Source organism: Chionomys nivalis, chromosome 11 (genome assembly GCF_950005125.1).
Source record: "Chionomys nivalis chromosome 11, mChiNiv1.1, whole genome shotgun sequence".
Lineage (NCBI taxonomy): Eukaryota > Metazoa > Chordata > Mammalia > Rodentia > Cricetidae > Chionomys > Chionomys nivalis.
This window is the reverse complement of record NC_080096.1, coordinates 14,110,873-14,134,292: the sequence shown is the minus strand read 5'-3', so window position 1 is coordinate 14,134,292 and position 23,420 is coordinate 14,110,873. Positions and strand designations below refer to the sequence as shown.

Genomic DNA, 23,420 nt, shown 5'->3' with positions numbered 1-23,420 from the left:
GACATGTTTCCCTCTGCTCCTTTGGCCTTAACTAGGAGTTCAGCCATAGCTGCTCTCCTTCATGGCTTCCCTCTTTCATTTTCATTTTAATACACATCTACTTTACAAGCAAGTGAACATGTGTGTCCCTGAGGGCATGGGTGCACATGTGCACACATAGATATGAAGGCCAGAAGACAAGTGCATATCACTGTACTTGGCATTTCTATACAGGAGACTGAACTCAGGTCCTCTTGCTAGCATGGCAAGCCCTCTACTGACTGAACCATGCCCCCGGCTCTTGTCTTTTAAAATACTAAGTTCGTTTTCTACTTAGCCACCTCAGGGATTGAGTTTGTAACTCCTTAAAAACCAGTCACGATGAGCGTTGGGAGAGGGGCCAGGAGGCAGCCCTCAGACGATCTCCCACACGTCTGAGGTACTTACGGGACTGGAATTGGAAATGTACAAGGAGGCGTCGTACACGATGCCATAGCCCATCAGCCGTTCCCCAGGGAAGAGGGAGCTGGTGCTAACAGGTGAGATCAGGACCTCTGTGGTCTCAGGGAAGACCCACTCCACGGTCACGTCACTCAGCACTGGCGCCATGGCCTTCTTCAAGGATTTGATCATCTGTTGCGGAGCGTCAGAATGGAGTGGATGATGTGTGTGGAGGACATGAAGAGATGAGGAGACAAAAAGATGGTGAGAATGTGATCTTAAGGGGAGGAAGGCACAGCAGGCTTGGGGCAGCTGATCCAGCGGTGGACACACCTCTGAACTCCTTAGACTCTTGGAATGGATCTTGGCCATCAGCTCTGAGTTTAACATTTTATAAAGAAGAAAACCAGAGGATCAAAGTATGGCTGTGATGAACTCAATGGCCCAGCATAGAGCTCAGCTTTGGGCCTGTCTGGGCTGCTGAAGCTGCAGGACTGGGAGATGCTAGAGGTCCTTCTGTGTACCTTTGGTTGCAGCCGCTCCCCCTCTGTCAGGAACTCCGCACTGCCCTTGGATACAGACGCCAGTCCTTTCACCAGTCTGTAGCAGACACTGGGTCCAATCCCAAAACTATAGCACCTGGAGGACAGGGACAGGAAGGTAGCTCTGGGTCACTGTCCCCAGTGGACTAAGAGACAGAGCATAGTCCAGCAGAGATAGCTTAAGGATGGCTCTGCCTTCAGGTAAAAACCTGGGGAGGAAGAGGAGTTAACATGGACGGACACACACACACACACACACACACACACACACTACAACAAACTCCCAGTCAGCACTGGCAGTAGTCTCTAGTTCCTAAGCTGTGGACACCTCATACGAGAGAGAGAGAGAGAGAGAGAGAGAGAGAGAGAGAGAGAGAGAGAGAGAGAAAGAGAGAGAGAGAGAGAGCACACATGGAAAGCATCTCCTCTCAGCATCCTGGAAACAAGCATTCTGGGAAGTGTAGGTGCTATCCTCTCCCTCTGGTACAGTGAAAATTCGTTCTCATTTGGATTCCCCCAAACTCAGGCAGCCTGGGGGTAATCAGACCCTAGACCCGCAGGTTGGGCTGACCTGGTAGAAAAGGCGTGATTCCGCACCAGCTCCAGAACCTTCCCTGTGTTGCTCACAGCCCCGTCAGTAATCAGGAAGAGTAGCCTTGGGTGGCCCTGGTGTACTGGCTGCCGCAGGATCCACTTGAGAGGGGAGAGGATGTTGGTGCCGCCCATGTCAGCCCGTATTCTTTGGATGCAGTCACATGCCTTGGCCAAGTTTGCCTGCAGGGAAGGACCATGGCAGGGCAGACAGGTCCTAGGTTCACCACGTGCCTCCTGAGGATGAACTCTCTTCTCTAGCTCTTAGTTCAGCCATATACCCCTGTCCTCCCATTCGGAAAATTATCAGCCACTGATGAAATTCATCCCCGGTCAATGTCTTGAAATATCTCCATTTGCAGAATAATGACAATATTGTCCTCTCTGCATTCTTCTTTAGGGATATAAGCACCCCCAGAAAAAAAATGTGGACTTTTTGTGCTCTTAACTGCTCAGTACAAGTAATCTCCCTGCCTGGTAAGGGAAGCAGGGGGCACAGAGGAAAGAGCACAGTACTGAGCATCCTCAGACATGAACACTGAATACGACTCTGGCACTGACTTCCATGATACTTTGAGAAGACAATTGCTTCCCCGGCTTGGGCTCCGGATCCTCTCCCTCCTGAACCGACCTGTGGGGACCGGCTTGCCAAGTATTATGGACATCAGATAGATGATATTGCAGTAGGGGTTGATTCCCTCTGGATTCAATCTCCTGCCCCTGGTTCAGGAAGATTCTCTTCCTATATCCATGTTTGGATGAACTTAGAAGGACTGGTCAATACTGAAGTTGGGGGTGTGGTTCATTGGTAGTATACAGGCAAGCCCTGGGTTCCACTCCCAACCCCATATGAGCAAGCTGTGGTGGGGCATGCCTGTAATCTGCTCCAGAGGTGGAGGCAGGAGGACCAGAACATCAAGATCACCCTCAAATACGTGTAAATTAAGTGTCTCCCTAGATGATGCAAAACCTTCTCTTAAAAAATAATAGTAATGGTCAATATTGTCAATATCAAGTCTTATGATGAAGACATAGCTTTGAGTTCATCCCAGGAGACAGGCAAAGATGCATAGGAAATCCATAAGCAAAAATGACTAAGTAGAAAAACATGGAGGCCACAGAAAGGCCAGCTTCCAGGCTTTGTAAACAAATCAATCCCATTCTGTCTGTGCCATGGGCAGGCAGTCATTAAAATGATGTCACAGATGGGATTTATTTGGCATGAAAATATGCTCCTGATAGACTGGGAAAGTAGGTCGTGTCCCAGGACCTAGTCCCTGTCTTGAAAATGTGTGGAAACGCACAGAAACACACAGAAGGTGACCTGGAAATATCACTTTTCTTTGTCATTTTGTTTTTGTCATTTTGTTTTTGTCAAGGGAAATTCAAACATTTTTTTTCCTTTTGATTATCTAGATCTAAAAATTAGCGATCAAGGGCATTGTTATTCTTGCTTGTTTGAGACAGGATGTCATGTAGCCCAAGCTAACCTGAAACTCGTCATGTAACTGAGGCTGACCTTGAACTCCTGATCCCCTGCTTCCACTTTTCCAGCGCTGGGATTGCAGATATGAGCCACCATCCCTGGCTCAACATGTATTTCTCTTTTATTCTAAAAATCCATCCTTTACTTTTAGTAGTAAGTAGCCAATGCTGTTCTTCTCCTTCCTCACTCTGTCTGCCCTTCCCCCATCTTCTCAGCTCTGAATAGACTGGCACAGTTTTGCTGTTGGGGCCAGAGTCCTTTTGTTCCAGACAGCAGATTTCGCCTTGTAAGGACCCCACAACCACTTTTAAAGCCACTTGGCCATTTAATTGTTCTTCTGTCTACTGCCATTTATTTCTGTAGCTCAGCCTTGGATGAACCCATGATCCTCAAGAGATAGGGGCTGTGGTGGGTGGCAGGCCATGGGCATGACAGATGTGTCTCTATCCTCTGTCCCTGCTCTCCATGTCCATGATCTCACAGACTTTACTGTACGGGGCAGAAGACTTCTGAAGGCATCAGCAAGCCTCGTGCAGGCAGCTTCTGAGGCTGTCCCCAGTGTGACCCCTTTGCTGTTCCCTTCCCCTTCCTGCTCACCACTGCCCATCACCCACCCAGATCCAGATTTACCTCTCCTTACCTCATTGTAGATCTGACTGGAAGCAAAGACGGTCTTAAATGTGGATCCAAACCCAATGACATTGAAGAGACAGGCCGGCATGAGGCTCTTAAGAGCCACCAACATGGCCTCCTGCCAGGCAAGAGAAAGGATTCTCAGAGTTCAGCAGGGGCTACTGCCACTCGGCCACCACACACCAATGCTGCCATTTCCAGCATGGAGCCACCTCCACAGGGACCTGTCACCCTACCTGCACCCAGCACTCCTCCTCCATGTATCTTAAAATCTGCCACCCCTGGCCAGAGGCTGACCCATCAAAGCTACCAGCATGTGACCCCCAATCCATGCACAGGCCTGACTCATCATGAGCACTCTGCAATGGCCTCGGAGTCCCCATCACCTCTTGCTGACCTTGAGAGGTGAGAAGAGCAGGGTCTGCCCATTCCCCTCTGCAAAAGCCAACGTGACATTGAGGGAAGGTCCCATTGTTGATGCTCATCCAAGACCCCTGCATCAGCACCATCCTATCACTGGTGACTGATCCCCAAGGAAGTCTCTTTAATTCATATTTATTAGATGCAAATGGTATACTTCAAGTGTGTTGCCTTGCTGATCAGCCTCAGCAACAGGCTCATTGTTATCCTCATTCTTCAGAGAGGGCAAAAGATTGGCTGAGCATCCAGCTAGTAAACAACGCAGCAAGGATTCAAGCATGTCTCTTGACCTCCTGAGTCTGAATATTAGCGTTCCTATCTTCTGTAAATGTGCACCACCAGGAGACCTTGGTAAAAGTGCTAACCATAATAGTGTGGGGATGGAGAGAGTATGAGTATTTTCTCTGCAAATATGAGGGCTCAAGTTCAAACCCCCAGCACTCAATGAATAAGCTGAGCATGGCTGTGGATTCATGTAACCCTGGCAATGGTGGGTGGAGACAGGCGGACCATGAGAACTGGCTGATAAGCCAACCTAGTTGGAAAGGTGAGTTTCAGGTTCAGGGAGAGATTCCATATTAAAAGCACAAGGTAGAGAATGATAGAGGAAAGATACCCAATATTCTGCTCTGGTTTCTACATGCATGGGCACGGAGGCATGAACTTGCATTCTCACATACATGCAACACACACACACGAAAGGAAAGAAGGACAGAAGGAAAGAAGGGAGAAAAGAAAGAGAAAATATGAGGAAAACCAATGAAGTTGGGTATGGTGATGCATGTCCCAAATCTCGGCACTGGGGATTTGAAGGTAGGAGAATTACTAGCTCATGGGCAGCCTGGGCTATGTAGGAACTTCCAGACCAGTCTGGGTTACATGTGTATCTCAACTGTATACCAAAATCTAGAAAGGAAGCAAGCAAGGAAGGAAATCAGCGGAAGTGATGGTGGGAAGGAAGACTGGCAAGAGTGATGATCAATACCCCGCTGCTATGGCGGGAGGCCACAGTGTTGGACAACCTCAGTTAACAACCACATTCCATCGCTATCACACAGAGTATAGAGCAGTGGGCCAGAGAGGCAGCTCCAAGTGGAAACCCCATCTTCCCGTTAATCACTCAACTTTGGGTCTGCCTGAGCCTCAGCATGGCACAGAGGAAGCCATACGTGGAGCTGTTACCAACCCAGTGAGGTCTGTGTTAGTACCGATGCCCCTAGTTTGTAGGGAAACAGGTGGAGGCTCAGGAAAGCTGAGGCATTGTTCTGGGTCATAAAACCTGGGCCTCTGGCTTTGATGTTCACAAACCCAGCTCTGGGTCTGGCGAGATGGCACCTGCTGCCCATCCCTACGACCCACATGGTGGAAAGAGAGACATGAACCCTGCAAGTTGTTCTCTGGCACCCCCACACACCCCAAAATGTCCACAAAATAAATCAAATCAAAAGAAAAAAATTCCCTAATACAGCTCTGAAGTCTTCATTTATGTTGGCTGTGCTTCAGCCCAGAGGCGGAAATGAAAGGTCTTCCCCTTTACCTCCATATTTATACTCCCCATTCCCTGGCATCTCAGCATAGTTTCAGAGAAACAGACCATAATACTCTAGAACATAGAAGCAAACATTGCCAGTTGATTCCGGCAATTGCCACATCATCCAACAGGCTAAGCGCCACAGCCCTGCAGCCCTCTTCTGTCCCCTTCTGCAAACACTCACATTAAATGCTGCCATTAATGTCCCCGCTGCCTCTCTGCACAGCCTGTGTCAATACCATTTGGTGTCTCTACAAAAGAAGTCAATATCTGCTTTTTTTCATTGGCCACTAATGCATATTCCTGCTGGCAGGAGGCTCTGCTGATCCATACAGATCGCCTCGACTCACACCTATTAGAATTTTTTTAAAGCCCTGCTTTTGGCAGCAAGTGGTAGCTGAAGAATGAGGCCAGCTGCCGGAAATTAAATTGCCTGAACTTTCCCCTTTGGCGTGGGCTGTTTGGATTTCTACTCTTTCCCCTCCTCCCTCAGCCTTGCGTTCCCTAAAAGTTCTACCCGATGGACCATGATGAATGACTCAAACATCCCCACCCCACCCCCCACCAGCCTTATCCTTGGCAAGGCTTTCCCCGAGTAATTTCTGTGCCTTTCTCTGAAAGGGTCATGCTTAGCTGAGTGGACTGCACGGGCGCAGAGCCATTTGTGAAGGGGATGACCTTGAGCCCAGAGAATGGAACTAGAAAAAAAAGCAAGGGGAGACTCCACGGGGAAAGGGGACTGAAGGATGGACTAGAGAATGTCCCTGCCAGAGGTTTCTGAAGTGGTAAAGGTGGAGAGGGCTGCAGCTAACGAAGTGAATTCCTGCTCATAAACAATTTCATTTTAACGATAACAACTTCCTGGAGAGGTTGCATGAGGAGAACGCAGAGACACAGTCCAGGCTTAGCAGGGGTGGGGGTGGGGTGGCGGGGAAGGGTCAGGATCAATTACTGATGTCTCCGTAGGCAGAGGAGCGGGAAGCAGAGGGCCACACGACATACAATTGCCCTCCCTGAATCAATCGTTTCTTCTCACCTCATAGAAAAGATGAATGAGGTCTACAGTTGAGAATCAGTTTGTCTAAAGCCACATAGCAATTGTGACAGAATCAATTCTGGGACCCCAGGATTGCTCCTTCAACCATGCCACACAGCAGAAATGACATAAACAAGAGAGCTTTATAAAAACCAGATGCCATGGCTCGCTTCTCCTAAGCAGCACAAGAAAAATGGGTGCAGATCTGGAAGGCTCAGCCCCTCCACCAGCCCTGTGATACTTGGTAAAGTATTTAACCCCTTAAGGATCCAGTTTCCTCACCCCAGATATGAGGGACAGGGTATGCACTGCTTTCCAAAGACTGTTTTCGGTTTCTAATGCTGGGGCTCTTTTACGTGATCAAGGGGGTGTCTCAGTGTGGGTGTGGAAGGGGATATAGAAAGCCACACTAGCTACAAGTATACTTCAGCACTCCAGAAAGCTCGGACAGCTCCCCGCCTGGGTAGAAGAAGGACCTCTCCAATCTCACATCCCTGTGTCAGGATGCCTCCAGAAGGCTCTTGGTTCTCATCTATGATGCTTCTGACCTTATTCAAGATGCGGAGGAACTAAGGGGAGTAGGAGATTGCTGGCCTTGTGGATTTCACCTAAGTTCTCCTCTCTTTGTTGAGTCTGTTGCTCTGGAAACAAGAGCTTGCTCCCACCCCCTGGGTGAGGTAAAGAGGAAGGATGGACTCTCTGGTGACAGGAGAGCCCACTTTCTTCTGGTTTCCCTTCTCTCATTCTCCTGAGCTACAATCCATCCCTCAATCCAATAAATAGAATGAGGGTGTTTTACGTAGAAGTACAGAGCTAGGCCACACGGGGACAGATGAGGACGCGACAGTTCTTTTCCCTTAATGAGTTCATAACTCCAGATGGGGAGACAGACACCTGCAGAAGTCACAATAAAAGGGAACATTGGATAATTCCATAACAAGCTTAATGATTTCCTGGCAGGGAAGAGGGGATTTGTGGTGGTTAAGGAAGGCTCTTCTTCTGTATTTTTTTTTTCTGGAGCTTCTGAAACAGGGAGACAAAAATCAAACTCCCAGGCCTTCTGACTGGCTATTAAGCCACACCACACTTGACTGTGAGCTCTATGAGGTACTGACTATGTTAGCATCTTGGGATTTTTTTCTCGCTTCCTAAGATGGCTTTGTCCACCATCAGTCATTTGGGAGAAAGAATAAATGTTTTTATTTGTGTGTGTGTGTGTGTGCATGCGCTCTCATATGTGTGCACACATGCAAGCACACATGTGTGCATATACCCATAGAAACCAGAAGACAACTTGAGGTGCTGTTCTCAAGGTCTACCACTGAACCGGAACCAGCTTGCTAGGCTGACTGGCCAGTGAGCCGCACAGGTTCACCCGTCTCTGTCTCCCAGTGCTGAGATTACATATGTGCACCACCACACCTGAAGACTTTTTTTAGACATGAATTCTGAGACTCTAATTCTAGTCCTTTCAGGCACTTTACTGAGTTGGCTACCTACCCAGAGCAAATCCAATCTTTTCTCTTGGGTTCCACTTATAGGGGCCACGTCTAGTGACTCTATGATGTCAGGTGGGGTGGGGGGCAGTTAGGCAGTCACTGGTTTGATCACAGATTATGGATAACTGACCACAACTCTCAAGAACCATTTCTTCATGTGGAGACTGTGACGAGAGGCACAATCTCTTAGGATATTTGGATTATAAACCAAGACGCACTTTGAGGGGCTGCCTGCACATTCCAGGTTCCCAGTACATGCCCCCCCCCACCCGTGCCCCTTCCCACTCAGAACCTAGTAGAGTGCTTTACCCAGCGCAGGCTTACAGTCCAAGTCTGCAGAAAGTGAAGGACCTCATGCCTTGCAAATGGATAGCTTCTCTGGTTCTGTTTCCATCACTTCAAGGGGTTATTTTGGGAACAAATTGAGTTTAGGTGTCTCTGCTTAAACTGATTTTGAACAAGTGGCTTCTTAGAACAGAAAGTCCTTGGGAAGCCAGGTGGAAGGGAGCGCAGCCGATGGACTTGAGCCCTGGCTCCCAGGGACAGGGTCCCACACACGGTACCTTGACGCACTGGATGCTGGTCCTGCTCATGCTGCTGCTCCTGTCGATGAGAAAGATGAACTCCCCGTGGGTCTTTCTCAGGTTGGGCTGCACAGACTGGAGGTCGGGACAAAAGTTGAGCATGATGACCGAGTGGTGGGGAATGTCTTTGTGGAGACGCTTCCGGATGACTTCTGTCTGGAGGAGAAGGGAACACTCTCAGATTTGGTGGGGTGTAGCTGTTTCCTTCTAACTAAAACATTTCCTCCTGTGGCAGGGAGGCTCCTTAAGACCCAGGAGGGAAATTAGACTTACAAGCTCAAGAAATCAACACAAGTCACAGGTCTCAGGGAGTTCCTGAAACCTACAGGATTCACAAGGCACCTGCCCAGGCCTCTAGACTTACAAGGCTTGGGAAGTCAACACAAATCATAAGTCTCACGGGGTTCCTGAAACCTACAGGATTCACAAGGCACCTGACCAGGGCTCTATACTTACAAGGCTTAGGAAGTCAACACAAATCATAGGTCTCACGGGGTTCCTGAAACTTACAGGATTCACAAGGCACCCGCCAAGGGTTCTAGTAGCAGCATTCACTGCTGGGAAGAGAAGACTCTTAAATATGTTCAAATTGTTCAGGGAGCTCCAGGGACACAGCTTTCTTGAGTCATTGCTCACTCTCAGTTGGACTGTTTATTGAGGCCTTTGAGTCAACCATGCTCCTGTAAGTAACCCCATGCTCTTCAGTTCACTAATTTACATTTGAAGTGGGATCATTTCTTTAGTTCATTGTTAGTGGCCCACCTGGGGTGCACAGACACTTGTCCACATCACCCCGGAAAAAGGCATGCAACATTTGGGCAATTGAGGAATCCTGGGGACTCATACCAGTGCCCCATCACTCGCCAAACATCACCTAGATCCAACTAATACTCTGTGCCGAAAGCTTCCAGGCTGGCTGTCCCTGGATTCTGTGCCTACTAGAGGATAGCATGCAACAGCAGTAAGCACAGGCTTTGCATGTTTCCAAGTTTGAACCCCAACTCTGATGCCATGCAACCATGTGGTATCAGGTAAGTCCTTCCTCTGGGCGTCTCCTCACATGCACAGCAGGGTGCAAACACTGACCTCTTATGGTGGTCCTGAGAATGAGTTACATTAACACATAGAGGGGGAACCCCCAACTGAGTAATGACCTTTTGTGTTTACAGTGGATGCAAGCCCCTCTCTGGCTCACCTTGGTCACCATTCTGCTTACTGGATCCCTGCTGCCATCAAATGACTCTTCTCTATCACATTTTCCATGTTTGCAAAGCCTTCCCCACCCTTCCACGTGGATATATTTGCTTCTATGAAATGAGCACGCGTGTGCCTGCCTTGTGGAGTGGTCGTGTGGATGGATGTCACACTTGTGACCATGGCTGCCGGGAAGAGTCAATGTCATTATCATTGCTGCGGCTGCCCTTGCTCATCCTGGGGGATTCAAGCCCTTCTCATACTGAATGCAGCACTTGCTCTGCTTGCTGCCTCCCCTCTAGCTACTGTGCCTCATCCTGGTCTCTTGTATCTCCAGGGAGTCCTGTGGTGTTCAGTTAAGCGATGAGCAGTGACAGTCAGGAAGGACAGCGACTCTAAGGCTTTCTATTTGATTTTACCTGTGTGTGTGTGTGTGTGTGTGTGTGTGTGTATGCACGTGGAAGCCAGAGGTCAACTTTGAGTGTCTTTCTCAATTGCCCTCCACCTTAGTTTTTGAAACATGATCTCTCACTGAACTTCATTATCACCCATTCGGGTAGACTGACTAGTCTGAAAACCACAGGGATCCCCTGCCTCTATCTCTGCTTCCCCAGTGCTGGGATCACAGGCCTGTGAGCCTGGCTTTTATGTGGGTGCTGTGATGGGACTCAGGCTTCATGCTTGCACGGCAGGCACATTACTGTGTTGTTATGAATTTTGCTGTTGTGTGAGCATGTGCATGAGGATGTCAGACGAGAGCTTGTAGAAACCCGTTTACTCCTTCCACCATGTTGGCTCTGGGGATTAAACTTAGGTGTCAAGCAAGTGCCTTTATCTTCTGGCCTGGTTTTTTCCTTTGGGCTCCGGGCCTGCCGCAGGCTCCACAGGGCTACAGAATCCTTTTCCTGACTCTCTAGCCAGCTCATTCTGAAGTGGATCTGTTTCCTCCTTCCCCACTCCCTCCACCACAGGCGGTCTGTGTCCACACATCTCTGCGTGTGTGTTTCTCATTCTCCTCTCTCTCTTTTCCATCTTAACAGTGGGCATAAATACTCATCCTGTGCTCACACCAGAGACGTAGCAGTTCCTCTCTTCCAGACCCCTCCCAGCCCATTCTCCAATAAAGACTCACACTCCCTACCTAAGAGATCCCTGAACGTGTCCTGCTTGCTGTCTCTGTGGCACTACCCAAGTTTGGGACAGGCTTTTCTCTTGCCTCCCCAGACACCTCTTGCTGACTCCCTGTGGTCCCTGTACACACAGTGGCTGGCAGCAGCTTCCCAGTACTCTAAGGCATGGAGTCTATGCTGTGCTTTATGAAGTCCCACACGTCTGCCCACTACTGGGCTCTGTTTCAACGGCATCCTGCTCTTCTGCCTGCAATCCCAGGGGCTGCGCTCTCTGCCCACTCCTCTCCCCGTGGGCCTCTGCCAGTCAGATCTTGTTCTCAAATGGGCATTTGCTTGACACCTGGCTAAAGAATGCCTGCCATCATATTATCCTGTCCTGCTTCTCCCATGGTCTCAGCCCCCTCCCAGTCAGTCTTGCTCACTTTGCTGGTCTTCCTCTTCTAGGCTATAAGTTCCTTGAGGTAAGGAATGTGACATTTCCGGGGCTGTTTCTCTAGGACTGAGAACGCCTGGCATCAGTTGGGAGTTTAGCGTTTGCTGAATGAATAAAAGAGACACTGGCTCTTTCTCTCTCTCCAGCCCCGCCCCCTCTCTGTGCCTTGTCTGCTACTGGCCTCTCTGCCCATCTTTTGGTTAGTTTGTTTCAGTCTCTGTCTCTCTTTGGACCTCCATCTCCTCCATTCAGCACGTCCTGCCCTTTCCTTGCTAAATCAGCCATTGGCAGTTCATCACCCATCCTTCCTGAATGATGCTCGCCTTCTGGATGCCCCTGACCTGACTTCTTTCCCACCCGTGAATCCCACTCTCCCTCCTACCCAGAACCCCCTTTGCGCAACCTCTGCCAGCCACAAGGAGCTCCTTCTAGCAATTCTCGCAACCTGATTCCGCCTTTCAGAGGGACAAATGGGTGCCTGGCTCCGGATTCCCTAATGGCTCCTCAAGCTGCCATTATCCAATTACAATAAACTCATCACTTCTGAGCAGCTGCCTCTTGATCGCCGTCATTCTCAGAACTCCGTGAGGATGTAGGCTATTTGCATAACGAACCCAAGGTAGCATATTAATTCTCGTTAGCCACAGTGGTCCCGGAGCTAATTGATTTGAGGCCTGGCAGTGATGGCAACCACCTCCAGGCCTGGGAGGGGGAGGGGTGTCACCCTTTCCACAGCATCATTTGTTCTGGGAGCTTGATGGCATCTTTGACATGCCACACTTGCCGTCATCTTTGAGACCTGACTCAGGTTCCCTTTCTAGCATATTCATCTGCAAGGCAGTGCCCCTGCCTCCCTCTATAAGCAGAGTGATGATACTAAGCCCTCTGAATCCCCCATCAGGGGTTTGCACTGGAGTCTCCCATCGTGGGGTTGGCGAAGGAGTTAAGTGACCCACATCTTCCTGTCCATTTCCCCTCCCACTGCCCTGTACCAGCAAGGGCAGCGAGAAGGTGAGGAACAGCTAAGTGCAGTAGCACCGCACCCCACTCTAGGAGAGTTGCCGGTCCTCTAGCCTCGATACCCCCAGATCTAACTCTAGAGGTAACACTGGGCACCGGGCCTCAGACCGCTTATCAGCAAATGCGCCCATGGAAAGAGATGTGCCTTCACTCTTGACATTCAGGATATGTGCTGTGTGGGGCACCATGTGTGGAAGGGAGATCACTGGGCTCAATGTGGGGCTGCGGTTTCACCCTCTGCCCTGCCCCTTCTGCAGTCAGTGCCTCTTTACCCTTCACTGTCGGGGCTGGGGAAGGACAGAGGAAAAGGACCTTTTTCCTGGCCCTTCTTTCATCCATTTTATCGCAGATAGTAAGGACTCCAGATGATGGAAAAACAAGGAACCTATTTAGCAGTCTGAGGCCTGGAGGTGAAGAGGGGGCTATAGGGCCGGAGTGGCCTGGAGAAATAAGGCCAAGATGGCATCTGTACTTAGCCGCAAGCCAAGGCAGGCTTAGGAATGCTGGGGAGGGTACTAGGAGAAGCTGAGCCGTCAGGGAGACTGGATGGGGTGATCCTTGCATCTGAAAGTCCACACCCGCCTTCCCTGAGGTATCTAGGACCCCAGAAGGAAACACCTCTCACTTGTTGTACAGATATGGCCACCAGCCTAAGATGTGACCTCAGGGGAGGCATGCCCTCCACTCCAGGCTCAGAGGCCTCAATGGTTCAGCGAGACAGGTCCCCAGGGTGCCCCAGCTCTGCCACCTGTGGCTCACCTTCCGCTCGGCACTGTTGTCCTTCTTCATCCCCCGAATGAAATCCGCTTTTCCCTGCAAGTGCTGCTCAAACTCCTCCAGGGTCATGTCCCCTTTCTCCACCAGGATGTGTGGCATGTGGGGCTCTGCACAGACGAGATCAACACTCAGCCTTTGCCTGGGTGTGAGAGGCAGAGCAGGGGCTGTCGCTAGGGGTGATTTCTTCATGGGGGATGGGAGTAGGTACTTAACTGGAGAAGAGGGTGACATCCCTGGGTGTGTGAGGCAGTAGGGGCCAGGGGAAGACTCCTTAGTAGAGGAAGCCTAGTACCACCTTCTTTTCATGGGCCTCAGTTTACCCTTATGTCAAATGGACTGATGCTGAGCCAAATGCCTGTGGCATCTTTTCAGGGCCAGACGTTTTGTGAGCTTTTAAGGGGGCAGAGAATGGCTCGAAGAGTTTACAAAGTGTCAGAGCAACTTCTCAGCGAGCACAGGGGTTCAAGCACCCCCCCCCCCAGACAGGTGATCCCTGGGGCTGGGAATTTGCTGAATAGAGACAGACTTCCCTGGGAGCAAGTCTTTGGTCTCTTCTCCCATCTCCATCTCCCACCCATCCTAATTCTTTCCCTGACTATATGTTTTCCACGAAGGCAACAGAACCCCTCCTGGGGTACCATACCACTAGGGTGGAGGAGGATCTCCACTGGCCGGTCAAAGGTGTGTTTGTTGGCCAAGGTGATGATGATGCTCTTGGCTGAGTGTGCAGAGGGGGCGGCGTCTGCACGGATTTCATGAGTGGGACTCTCCACCCCTGAGTGGCACAGAAAGACAGGACAGAGGAGGGACAAGAGAGAAAGGAGCTTAGAGGGAGACTGAGACCTAGGCTGGAGATGATTGGCAGGCTGGCCCTAACAGGGACACATCTTGGTGTGTGAGCATGGATACCCTCCTCAGCTTCCCCACAGTGTAGATTGTCTTTCCTTCCTGACCACAAGATCTAACTTGCTCTTGGGGTATGGGGTGTACCCACAAATGTTGCTAAGCAACCAGAAAGAGCTCAATGCTCCATGGGTGGGGCACTTTTATGGGTGCTCTTTGAGAGCTCCTTGCATTGCAATCAACACTCACTGATAAGAAACCATGCCCTGTGTCCTTTAAAACCACAAGATGGTTGGGAGGGAACCATCTAACCCCAGTTCTCAGCCCTGGTTACTTGTTGGAATTATTTAGAGAATTTTATAATGTTCCACTACCAGAATTCACCCCAGAATCTCTAGGGTGAAGCAAGGATACAAGGGGGAGTTGACTACTTCCCGGGAGGGAACCAGAGCTCAGTTTTATAGCCATGGCCTTCTGGAGAAGGTTGAGCTACCTACCACTCTCTGAAAGATATTTCCCCAGGAAAGTCGCAGGGTAGGGCTGGGTTAACGTGAAAGATGTCCTGGGGAGAAGTTTATCTCAGGACAGCTTGCGCATCCAGCTCTGAGTTGTTCAGTTTTGACTTCTGTCTGGGTTAGGTGGTCTTTGTGATCTCTTGCTCCCCCATCTCTCTGGAGGCTTTGGGTCAGAAGCCCCATCTCCTTTGTTTCTCTGGGCCTGGGTAGCACCCTCTCACCTGCAAGCAGACACGGCCCACGGATCTCCAGTTGAAAGTTGAATTCATATTCCATCGGGTTGGTCACCTCTGTATCCAGGAGGGTGGCCAGACACAGCCCATTCCAGGAGTCCACAGTCTGGATGCCAAAGCAGTGTGGGTCTTTGCTAGAAAGGTGTATGAAGGACGAGGGAGGAGGGAGGAGGAAAATGAAGTGAGGAGAGGAAGAGGACGAGGAGGAAGAGGAAGAGGGGGAGGAGGATGAAGCCCAGACAGAGGAAGGCAGCATAAGAAGACTGAGTCTCAAATAACTCAGCCTCCTCCCATCCCAGGACCTCTGTCATCACATTCAGCCTGACTCCAGGGAGGGGCTGGATGCAGAGAGAAGCCATAACTATTACTGGGGAATACCTGGGATGGGCCAAGATCCAGACATGGGTTCCCAGTGCCTCAGCCCTCATCATTTGCATCACAAACCCAGAAGGAAGACATTAGAGTCCAACACTTCCTACATGAGGGTCTGAGGCCCAGCAAACAGAGCAACTCACCCACGGGCTTGGTTAGGATTTGGCAGAGCTGGCATTCCGGCCCAGATTTGCCTGGTTCTGGTATGAAATGACTTGCTGCGTCACATGGCCTTGTGTCCATGATCTATCATGCATCTCAGTGATGCCCTCACTTTCACTGTCTGTTCTGCGCTTGGTCCACATGCTGTCACTCAGAGTTCCTGCTGGTGGCTGGATGCCACACAGGGCTATCCACTGCCAGACACTCATTTCCTCCCTGTGCTCACAAATACCACCCCACCACTAACAGCCTTGCTGGGTCTCTTTTGACCTTATAAAGAGTGTTTCTTTGGGTCCCCAGGTAAAGGGCAGATGCTAATCATAGTTAAACGGTTTTCCTGGCTTGTAGTCTAATTCCCATTTTTCCTGGCAGTGAACGGGAGCCCCCTTGTTTCCTAATGGCTTAGCAAATGCTGCATCAGCTGGCTTTGGGCAGCTGTGAGGTTCATGGGGAGCTGATACAGATGTCTCAAGGACATAACTGTCAACTCTGCCAGCTGGAATGAGGGGCTAGCTCACCAGGGGTCTCTGGTCTCCTAAAGTCCAGAATGCCCCAGTCAGATTCTGCCTTTCAAACCCACACTGTAGCCCCATGGGCAGGACTTGCAAAGTGATACAGGGGGTTGATGGTACCCGCCCAGGTCAGCTTTGCCACCTGCTCCTGGCATCTTCAAGATCTACGTGATCTGTTCCACCACCCTGTGAGCTCAACTCCTCCTCTTACACTCTGCCGTAGTCATTTTCAGCCCAACAATAGCCAACCAAACCTGCCGCAGCCTCAGGATCTCTGTATACTCCCTGCCCCTCTGGAATGTATTTCCATAGCTTCCTGAGCAGTAGAGCATTCGTATATCGAGTGTAAGGGTCTGGGCTCCATCCCCAACAGCTCAGGAGGAGGGGGCGGGTGGAGAGGGGAAGTGGCAGGAAGGGAGAGGAAGAAGTGGGAGGAGGAGGAGAGGGCAGAGGAAGAGAAAAGGAGGAGGAAGGAGGAGGAAGGAGAAGAGGAGGAGGAAGATCATAGCTGTTGTTTAATCCTGGTTTGCTCTATAAGACAGCAGCTACACCATCCTCTCCTCTTTGTGTCCTCCACACCCTACACACTGTCAGCACTTGTTTTCATAGACAGTGGTCTCAGCAGGTACCTCCCAGGCCATGGCACCCCCCTCCCTTCCCACACAGTAGAAGGACCCCCTTTCGCCCAGCTGGAAACTCACTAATAGCTCTTTGCTGCACTAGGGAGATGCAGAGTCCGCTGGGCTCTCCTAGCCTTACAGCCTGTGCCTGTGTCAGCTCCTCCCTAGGCCCTGCCCTGTCCTCACTGTCAGGGTCTTTATGAAACCTGGCCTGGCCTCTGGATACCCTTTCTTCATCTCCGTAGCCCAAAGCTTCTCTCAAACCACAGTTTTCACACAATTAGTTATGCATTCAAGCCACAGACATAAAGAATCACACGGCTGTTGCATGATAGTAATGATCTCTTCGCTTCAAATTGTTGCTTGGGGACAGGGTCTCACTATGTAGTTCTGGCTGTCCTGGAATTCACAGTGTAGACCAGGCTGGCCTTGAACTCACAAAGATTCATCTGCCTGCCTCTGCCTCCTGCATGCTGGGATTAAAGGGGGCATGGCACCATGCCTGGCTTCCCTCTGAGTTTCCTTCCTTCCTTCCTTCCTTCCTTCCTTCCTTCCTTCCTTCCTTCCTTCCTTCCTTCCTTCTTTCTTTGTTTTTGGTTTTCAAGAACTCTGTGTAGTCCTGGATATCCTGGAACTCACTCTGTAGATCAAGCTGGCCTCGAACTCAGAGATCTACCCAATTCTGTCTCCCAAGTGCTAGGATTAAAGGTGTGTGCCACCACTACCCAACCCCTCCAAGTTTCTAAGCAGCATGAATCATGTTTTATCCCTAACACTGAGTCCTAGGGCTTACCATATAGTAAATACTCATAAAAATCCCTCTTAGGTGCATTGAAAAATAACCCCTGGGAATTCTAAAGCCTTGCACTTCTGCCAGTGCCAGAACGAACATTTCCAGTAGATTGTTCTGGAACTTTGAAAGTAAGAGGGCCCAAATGCTCCCCTGCCCCTCCCTGTCTCCTTCCTGCTGCCCCCAATCAGGTCCAGGTCTGGGCAGGGCCTCCTTACCCTTGAGCCTGTTGTCTGGAGGAGCCAGAGCTGTGAGAGCAGAACTGAGGCACAGTCGGGGCACAGATAGCCGGCAGGAGGACCCTCACAGCCCCGCTGGGCAGCGTGAGGAGTTCCGAGGAGGTGCTGATGAAGATGGTGACATTCTCCATGGGAGCAATGGTCCCCAGGTTGACCACGAACAGAATCCTCTCCAGATCCTCATCCAAGGCCACCTTTCCCGGTGTGCAGGAATGAGGGGCGATGGGAACCCCATCTTGTGGAATGTTCCCTAAGTGCCAGGTTGGCGTCAGGTGCAGACCTTGTCTCTGGCCCCCTCTTAAATTTGCTATGAGGTAGTTCCCTTTTTGCTTATGGGAAAACTGAGGCCCACCATTAAGGGTCGGCTTGCCTAAGCTGCTCAGCCAATTATTAGCTCATTGGCTGGATTCTGTACCCTCAGGGTCTGAGTAGAGGCTGTGGCTTTCCATTAGGAGACTCAGAACCATGAAGAGAACCCACCAGAGGATCATGTGCCCACCCCACAGACCCCACCCAGGCACCAGCTGATGCACACCTCCTTCTTCTCATGGCTTTGCTTTCATTTGAAAGGCTCAAAGTCCCACTGGCTAGTCTCACCCATCCATCACCTCCTCCCCCACCATGAGAGCCTCCCTAGTCCCCAGTCAAGTCTCTCTCCTCTCTTCTAACAACATCAGCACCTTCCCAAGCACAGGTACTTTTGATGTCACATCATGGTCATTCCTGGGAATGTTCTAGCAATTTCTCCAGGCCACAAAAGATCACCACCCTCCCACACACCCCCACAACCCCCAGAAGGTGCCACTCATGAGTGCTGATTTAAAAATCTGTCTACATCTGGATGCTCATGTTGACATCTTCAATTTCATCTGACAATCAATGGTCCGATTTGCTTACATTGTGTGGTACTTGGTACAGGCCAAGTCACTAACATGCTGTGTGACCTTGAACCTGCCACTGCCTCTTTCTGAGCCTCAGCTTCCTTACTAGCAGGAATCGCTAGCTATGCTGCCAGAACTTACGGTGGCATAAGTTCTTGGTAAGCACTGATTAGCACTGAGTGGCTCTGATTACTTATTTTTATAGATGTGTGTGCATGTGTGTGTGTGCATGCATGTGTGTGGCTGAGTATGCGTGCACATCTGTGCACAGGTGCACACACCTGTGAGTACATCAAGGCCAGAGGGCATGCTGGGTGCCTTCTTCCATTTTGCTTTCCACTGTTCGCTTGAGGCAGGGTCTCTCACTGAACCTGGAGTTTAAGGATTTTTGGCTAAGCCGGTTTATCAGCAAGCGCAGGGATACTCCCGTCTGTGTCTCTGACCCCTGTCCGCATTCAGTGCTCGGGGTCCTAAGGACAGACAGTCACACCCAGCTTTTTATTTGGATACTGGGGATCCAAACTCAGGTTTTCACACCTGTGCAGCAAGTTCTCTTACTGTTGAATCATCTCCCCAGTCCTCAGACAAGATTTGTTTTTTTTATCTAAGCTCACATCACTCATGAAAACTAGGCTAGGAGCCAGCCCGTGGTGTGACTCATTCCACATGGTCTATGTGCTGGAAAGATCTGGGACCTGCTCTCTTTGAATCCTCATTGCGCCTTGAATATGGAAATAAAGACAGTCCCATGCTGCCTTGCCATGCGCCTGAGGCTCTGGTTCGGGCGGCCTCCACCCAGGTCAGCCTCACCACGCTCCGCGGGGACTTCTTACCCGTGACAGTGGCAGACTGGATATCCAAGTGGCTTCTGTCCAGCTTGGCTTTGTCTTTGATTTGTATGGTGACAACACGGTCAGCAATGACTGCCTCAAAACCAACCACTGTGGTATACTCGTCCATCGGATACACGAACAGACCTGGCGGAGTGAGGGCCAGCGTCACAAGGTGCTCAGCCCCATCCTATATGTCCAGCTCCCAGAGAGGGGTCAGCCTGGAATCTGCCAAGGCTGTACTTGGATCTGTGGACCGTACTCACTGGCCCTCGAGGGGACATAGGCGACCGGGGCCAGGGCCAGGGCCAGGCAGGTGAGGGCAGCAGGAGGCAGCATGAAGAAGTGAACATGTCCAACACCTGCCAGCTTTCACCCTTGGATGTCTGAGCTTCAGGGGCCAGAGAGTCTGGTTTCCAAGCAAAATAAAAGCCTGGGCCGTCGTGTAGGCTGTGTCTAGGCCTAGCGGCACATGACTGGGTGGTGGATTTGGTCCAGGGTCACTGGCTTGCCGCTGGCACCGTCAGTAGGTGGGGCTGTGGAAGAGCTAGAGAAGGGCTCAGATCCAGGCCTCTCATGTTTCCTAACCGTTACATCGGACAGGATACTCATCTCTAAGTCTGGTGCCCCACCTACAGCAAGCCTCATGGTGCCTGCATTAAGGCATGCACCACACAGCGGGTGTCACACGTTTTTATGTCCTTACTTCTCCTGACGTTCTAGGGATTGAACCCAGGGCCTTTCACAAGCTAAGCAAGTGACCTACCTCCGAGTGACAGTCCCATCCCCTCTTGTTACTTCTTATTGTGAGGCAGGGTCTCACTGAGTTATCCAGGCTAGCTTTGAACTTGCTGCATAGCCCAGCTAGACCCTGACATTTCAATGCTTTCGCTGCAGCCTCTGGAGTAGCTGGGTTACCAGTTAGCGTCCACACACCTGGCTGTTGTTTTAGAGCTGAACTTCTTTGGCGTGAGGAATATGCGAGTTGTCTGGAGGTTGTTGGCGTTTGGATTTGAATCCCTGTGGGGGCAGTGCCTGAGAGCCTGCATTTCTGTCAGCTTTAAGTGATGCTGAGCTTGAAGATCTCAATTCCTTTCCTCTAACATGGAGATAGCACAGTGCTGAGACCGTGGTGAGGCCTCCACCTCCACAAACCCTGACTTCCTGTCCTTCAGAGCCTCAGTTTCCTTATCTATAAAATGGGACCCTTGTCCCTCGTGCAAGAGGAAAGCTGGTCATCTCACAACTGTTCATCAGTGTCTCGAGGGTCCCCAGGTAAACCCGTTTTCAGTCTCCAGCTCCAGGTTCCCTCGAACTGAGGAGCAAGGCCATTTGTCCAGTCCACATCCCCGAGAAGAAAGTTCCCATGTAGGTTCCTTTCAGGTACTGCTAGCCCCCAGAGCAGGACTGGGGCGGTGACAGAGTTTGGACACAGGGCCTGGGAGAATGGGTTAGCCATTAGGAGACTCCATCACCCCGAATAAGAAGGCGGTCCAGGTCAAATGCGGTGGCACCTGCCTGCCATACCAGCACTTAGCAACTGAGGCAGGAGGATTGCTGAGGGTATGTGGTCAGCTAGGATGACATAGTGAGTACCAGTTTAGCCAGAGCTATACAGCAATACTCTGTCTAAAAACATAAAAACAACAACAACAAAAAACCCCAACCAACTAATCAAATAAACAAGCAAACACAAAAGGGGTTAGGGGAGAGAATCCTGCCCGCAGTTAACCCCTGGGCAATGTCTGTCAGTCCCTTGTTTGGGGGAAGGAGAGGTGTGAGACAGCCAGGCCCTGTCCTCTACCCCAGTGATGGGTCCTATCCACACTTCCACCCATTCGGCTCCTTGTCAGGTACTGCTACTTCAGCAATTCCTCCTTACAGAACCCAAATCTTAGCTCTCCCTGCTTTCTGTTCTCCTTCGCTTCAAACCCGTGGGGCCGTCCCAGAAATCCCACTTTGCAGAGGAAGGAGCCCAGCAGAAAGGAGCCCAGTACCAGCCAGCTAGTGAGCGACAGGACAAGGGCTCAATATGGAGGAGGTGGTTCCAGGAAATCCACGCGGGGTTACCTTGGAAGGGTTGAGCCTCCAGGTTGCCGTAGGTGAGGGAGGCCGTGAGCCCCAGGGCATAGCCGCTGACATAGGAGGTGACATCAGACACAGTGAGAGGCAGGTTTGCCCCTGTGATGCGGTTCAGCAAGCCAGGCATTCTGTTGGCTCCTCAGCTCAGGGCCTGGAGGAGACAGGGCAGTTGGGTACCGAGGAGAGGCCCATAACCCTCCAAGCCTAATTTCATTTGAGTACCCTAAAAACTGCAGCCTCATGGTCTTTGCTTACCTTGGGGACTTCAGAGTTAGTGAGCATCCCGAGAGCAGGGGCCTTGGTCACTGACGTCTCATGGCACAGGTAGAAAAGCTAAAAACTCGATGGCACCCAGAGCTAGGGCCAGCACTGAAGTGACCAACCAAACAGTTTGGACTTACTTACCCCAGCCCCCGGTTTGTACGTGGGTGGGGATGAGGGGCTCACTTCTCACCCCGTCCCTATGTCTCCTGATCTCTGAGCATCACATTTTCTCTGCAAAATGAAGGTATTGACTGCGGCAGTTCTCCAAGTCCCTTCCCCTGGCTGCAGAAAACCAACTCGCTGCAGTCAACACTTGGGTTGTTAAGGATTAAAAGTCAGCTGGGCGGTAGTGGCACATACCTTTAATCCCAGCACTCGGGAGGCAGAGGCAGGCGGATCTCTGTGAGTTCGAGGCCAGCCTGGTCTACAAGAACTAGTTTCAGGACAGGCTCCAAAGCCACAGAGAAACCCTGTCTCGAAAAACCAAAAGTGGGAGAGGGGTTTAAAAGTCACCAAAGACCCCAAAATCAGGATAGTTGCCATTCTTCCAGGTGGGTCTTTTTTTCCATTCCCCATACCCGACCCATGTCTAGGGCTGGGACTTCTCTCAGGGAAAGTTCTCGACTCTATCCATGGCCTTCCTTCTCTATCACCAGCACACAGGTTCCAAGGTGACACCTCCACCTGGACTTTATCTCTTCCTGGCTGAAGCCAGTGGCCAGCTGGCCCATTCCAGCACACAAAGTGAGCATGTCCCCATCATCCCGGCCACTCTCTTTTACCTACCAATGGCCACCAGAGCCCTTTGAATGCAAACTGATTCAGGGCCCATTCTTCACCTAAGCCCCACCCCTTAGCAATGCAGTTCAAACACTAGGGACTCAGCAGCTTCCTCTTCTTGCCTCTGTGTTGCCATGCTGCCTGCAAGTCTGAACCCACTCCTGTTTTTGATGGAGAAGATTTCTCTTCCTCCTCCTCCTCCTCCTCTTCCTCCTCCTCCTCCTCCTCCTCCTCCTCCTCCTCCTCCTCCTCCTCCAGAATGGTCAAGGGCAGACTGACTATCTCTGCCCAGCATCCTTCATCCCTCTCTCCCACTCCGTCTTCTTTCTGCTGTCATATTTCTACCAGCTCATCTGAGCACCTTTAGTCCTGCGAGGTTATTTTGCAACTGTTCTCTGTACGGAGATGTGGGTAGGACCTAATTGGTTCTCCTTTGACCCCTCGGAGCCAACTGAGTGGAAAGAATAACAAATGCTTCATCTTTTTACCATCTGGATCTTCCTGGAGCTGAATCTTCAGGACTGTGAATGGAGACCTAAGGAGTCTCTGAGGACCCCCCACATAGCCAGATGCTTCTGAATGGTGGGGAGCGAAGGTGTAAGTGGGGGTTTCCTCTCTCTGTCTGAGCCAGGCAAAGCTCCCGCGACTGGTGACCTTTTCCCATCTGATGGCACTATTTGCCAAGTGCTGAGTACTCTGCCTCTTCTCGGGGAAGGCTGTGCTTCCAGTTTCGGTCCTAGTGTTTTCTCCAGTGAGATTCTCAGGTGTCTTCCCCCCCCCCCCCCCGCCCGCCGGCCCGGCCCGCGTCATCTTTTTAATTATCTTCTCCCTTGTGACTGGAGCCCAGACAGCTCTGCTGGCCTTATCGCCTGACAGGCTGGCTGATAACGGAAGGCGGAGAGCTGGGAGCACACCGCTGGCTCCAGTGCTTTGTTGTCTGTCTTGGTGACCAGAGCAGAGGCCGGCCTCTTGCAGGAAGCAAGCAAGGATGACAGACTTCA

At 50.9% G+C, this 23,420-nt stretch overlaps 1 protein-coding gene across 1 annotated transcript in view; it reads right to left on the bottom strand.

Annotated features, from left to right (window-relative positions):
* Vwa5b1 (von Willebrand factor A domain containing 5B1) overlaps nucleotides 1-23,420 on the bottom strand; it is a 63,999-nt gene that overhangs the window by 22,067 nt on the left and 18,512 nt on the right. Inside the window, exons 2-12 of the mRNA XM_057784750.1 lie at nucleotides 21,364-21,526; nucleotides 19,297-19,440; nucleotides 17,562-17,832; nucleotides 14,876-15,021; nucleotides 13,940-14,071; nucleotides 13,279-13,403; nucleotides 8,722-8,898; nucleotides 3,680-3,790; nucleotides 1,534-1,736; nucleotides 945-1,059; nucleotides 427-612 (exon numbers count right to left, since the gene is read on the bottom strand). Of these exons, the coding sequence (XP_057640733.1) occupies nucleotides 427-612; nucleotides 945-1,059; nucleotides 1,534-1,736; nucleotides 3,680-3,790; nucleotides 8,722-8,898; nucleotides 13,279-13,403; nucleotides 13,940-14,071; nucleotides 14,876-15,021; nucleotides 17,562-17,832; nucleotides 19,297-19,440; nucleotides 21,364-21,502 (1,749 nt within the window). The 5' untranslated portion in view covers nucleotides 21,503-21,526. The remainder of the gene's footprint in view (nucleotides 1-426; nucleotides 613-944; nucleotides 1,060-1,533; nucleotides 1,737-3,679; nucleotides 3,791-8,721; nucleotides 8,899-13,278; nucleotides 13,404-13,939; nucleotides 14,072-14,875; nucleotides 15,022-17,561; nucleotides 17,833-19,296; nucleotides 19,441-21,363; nucleotides 21,527-23,420) is intronic.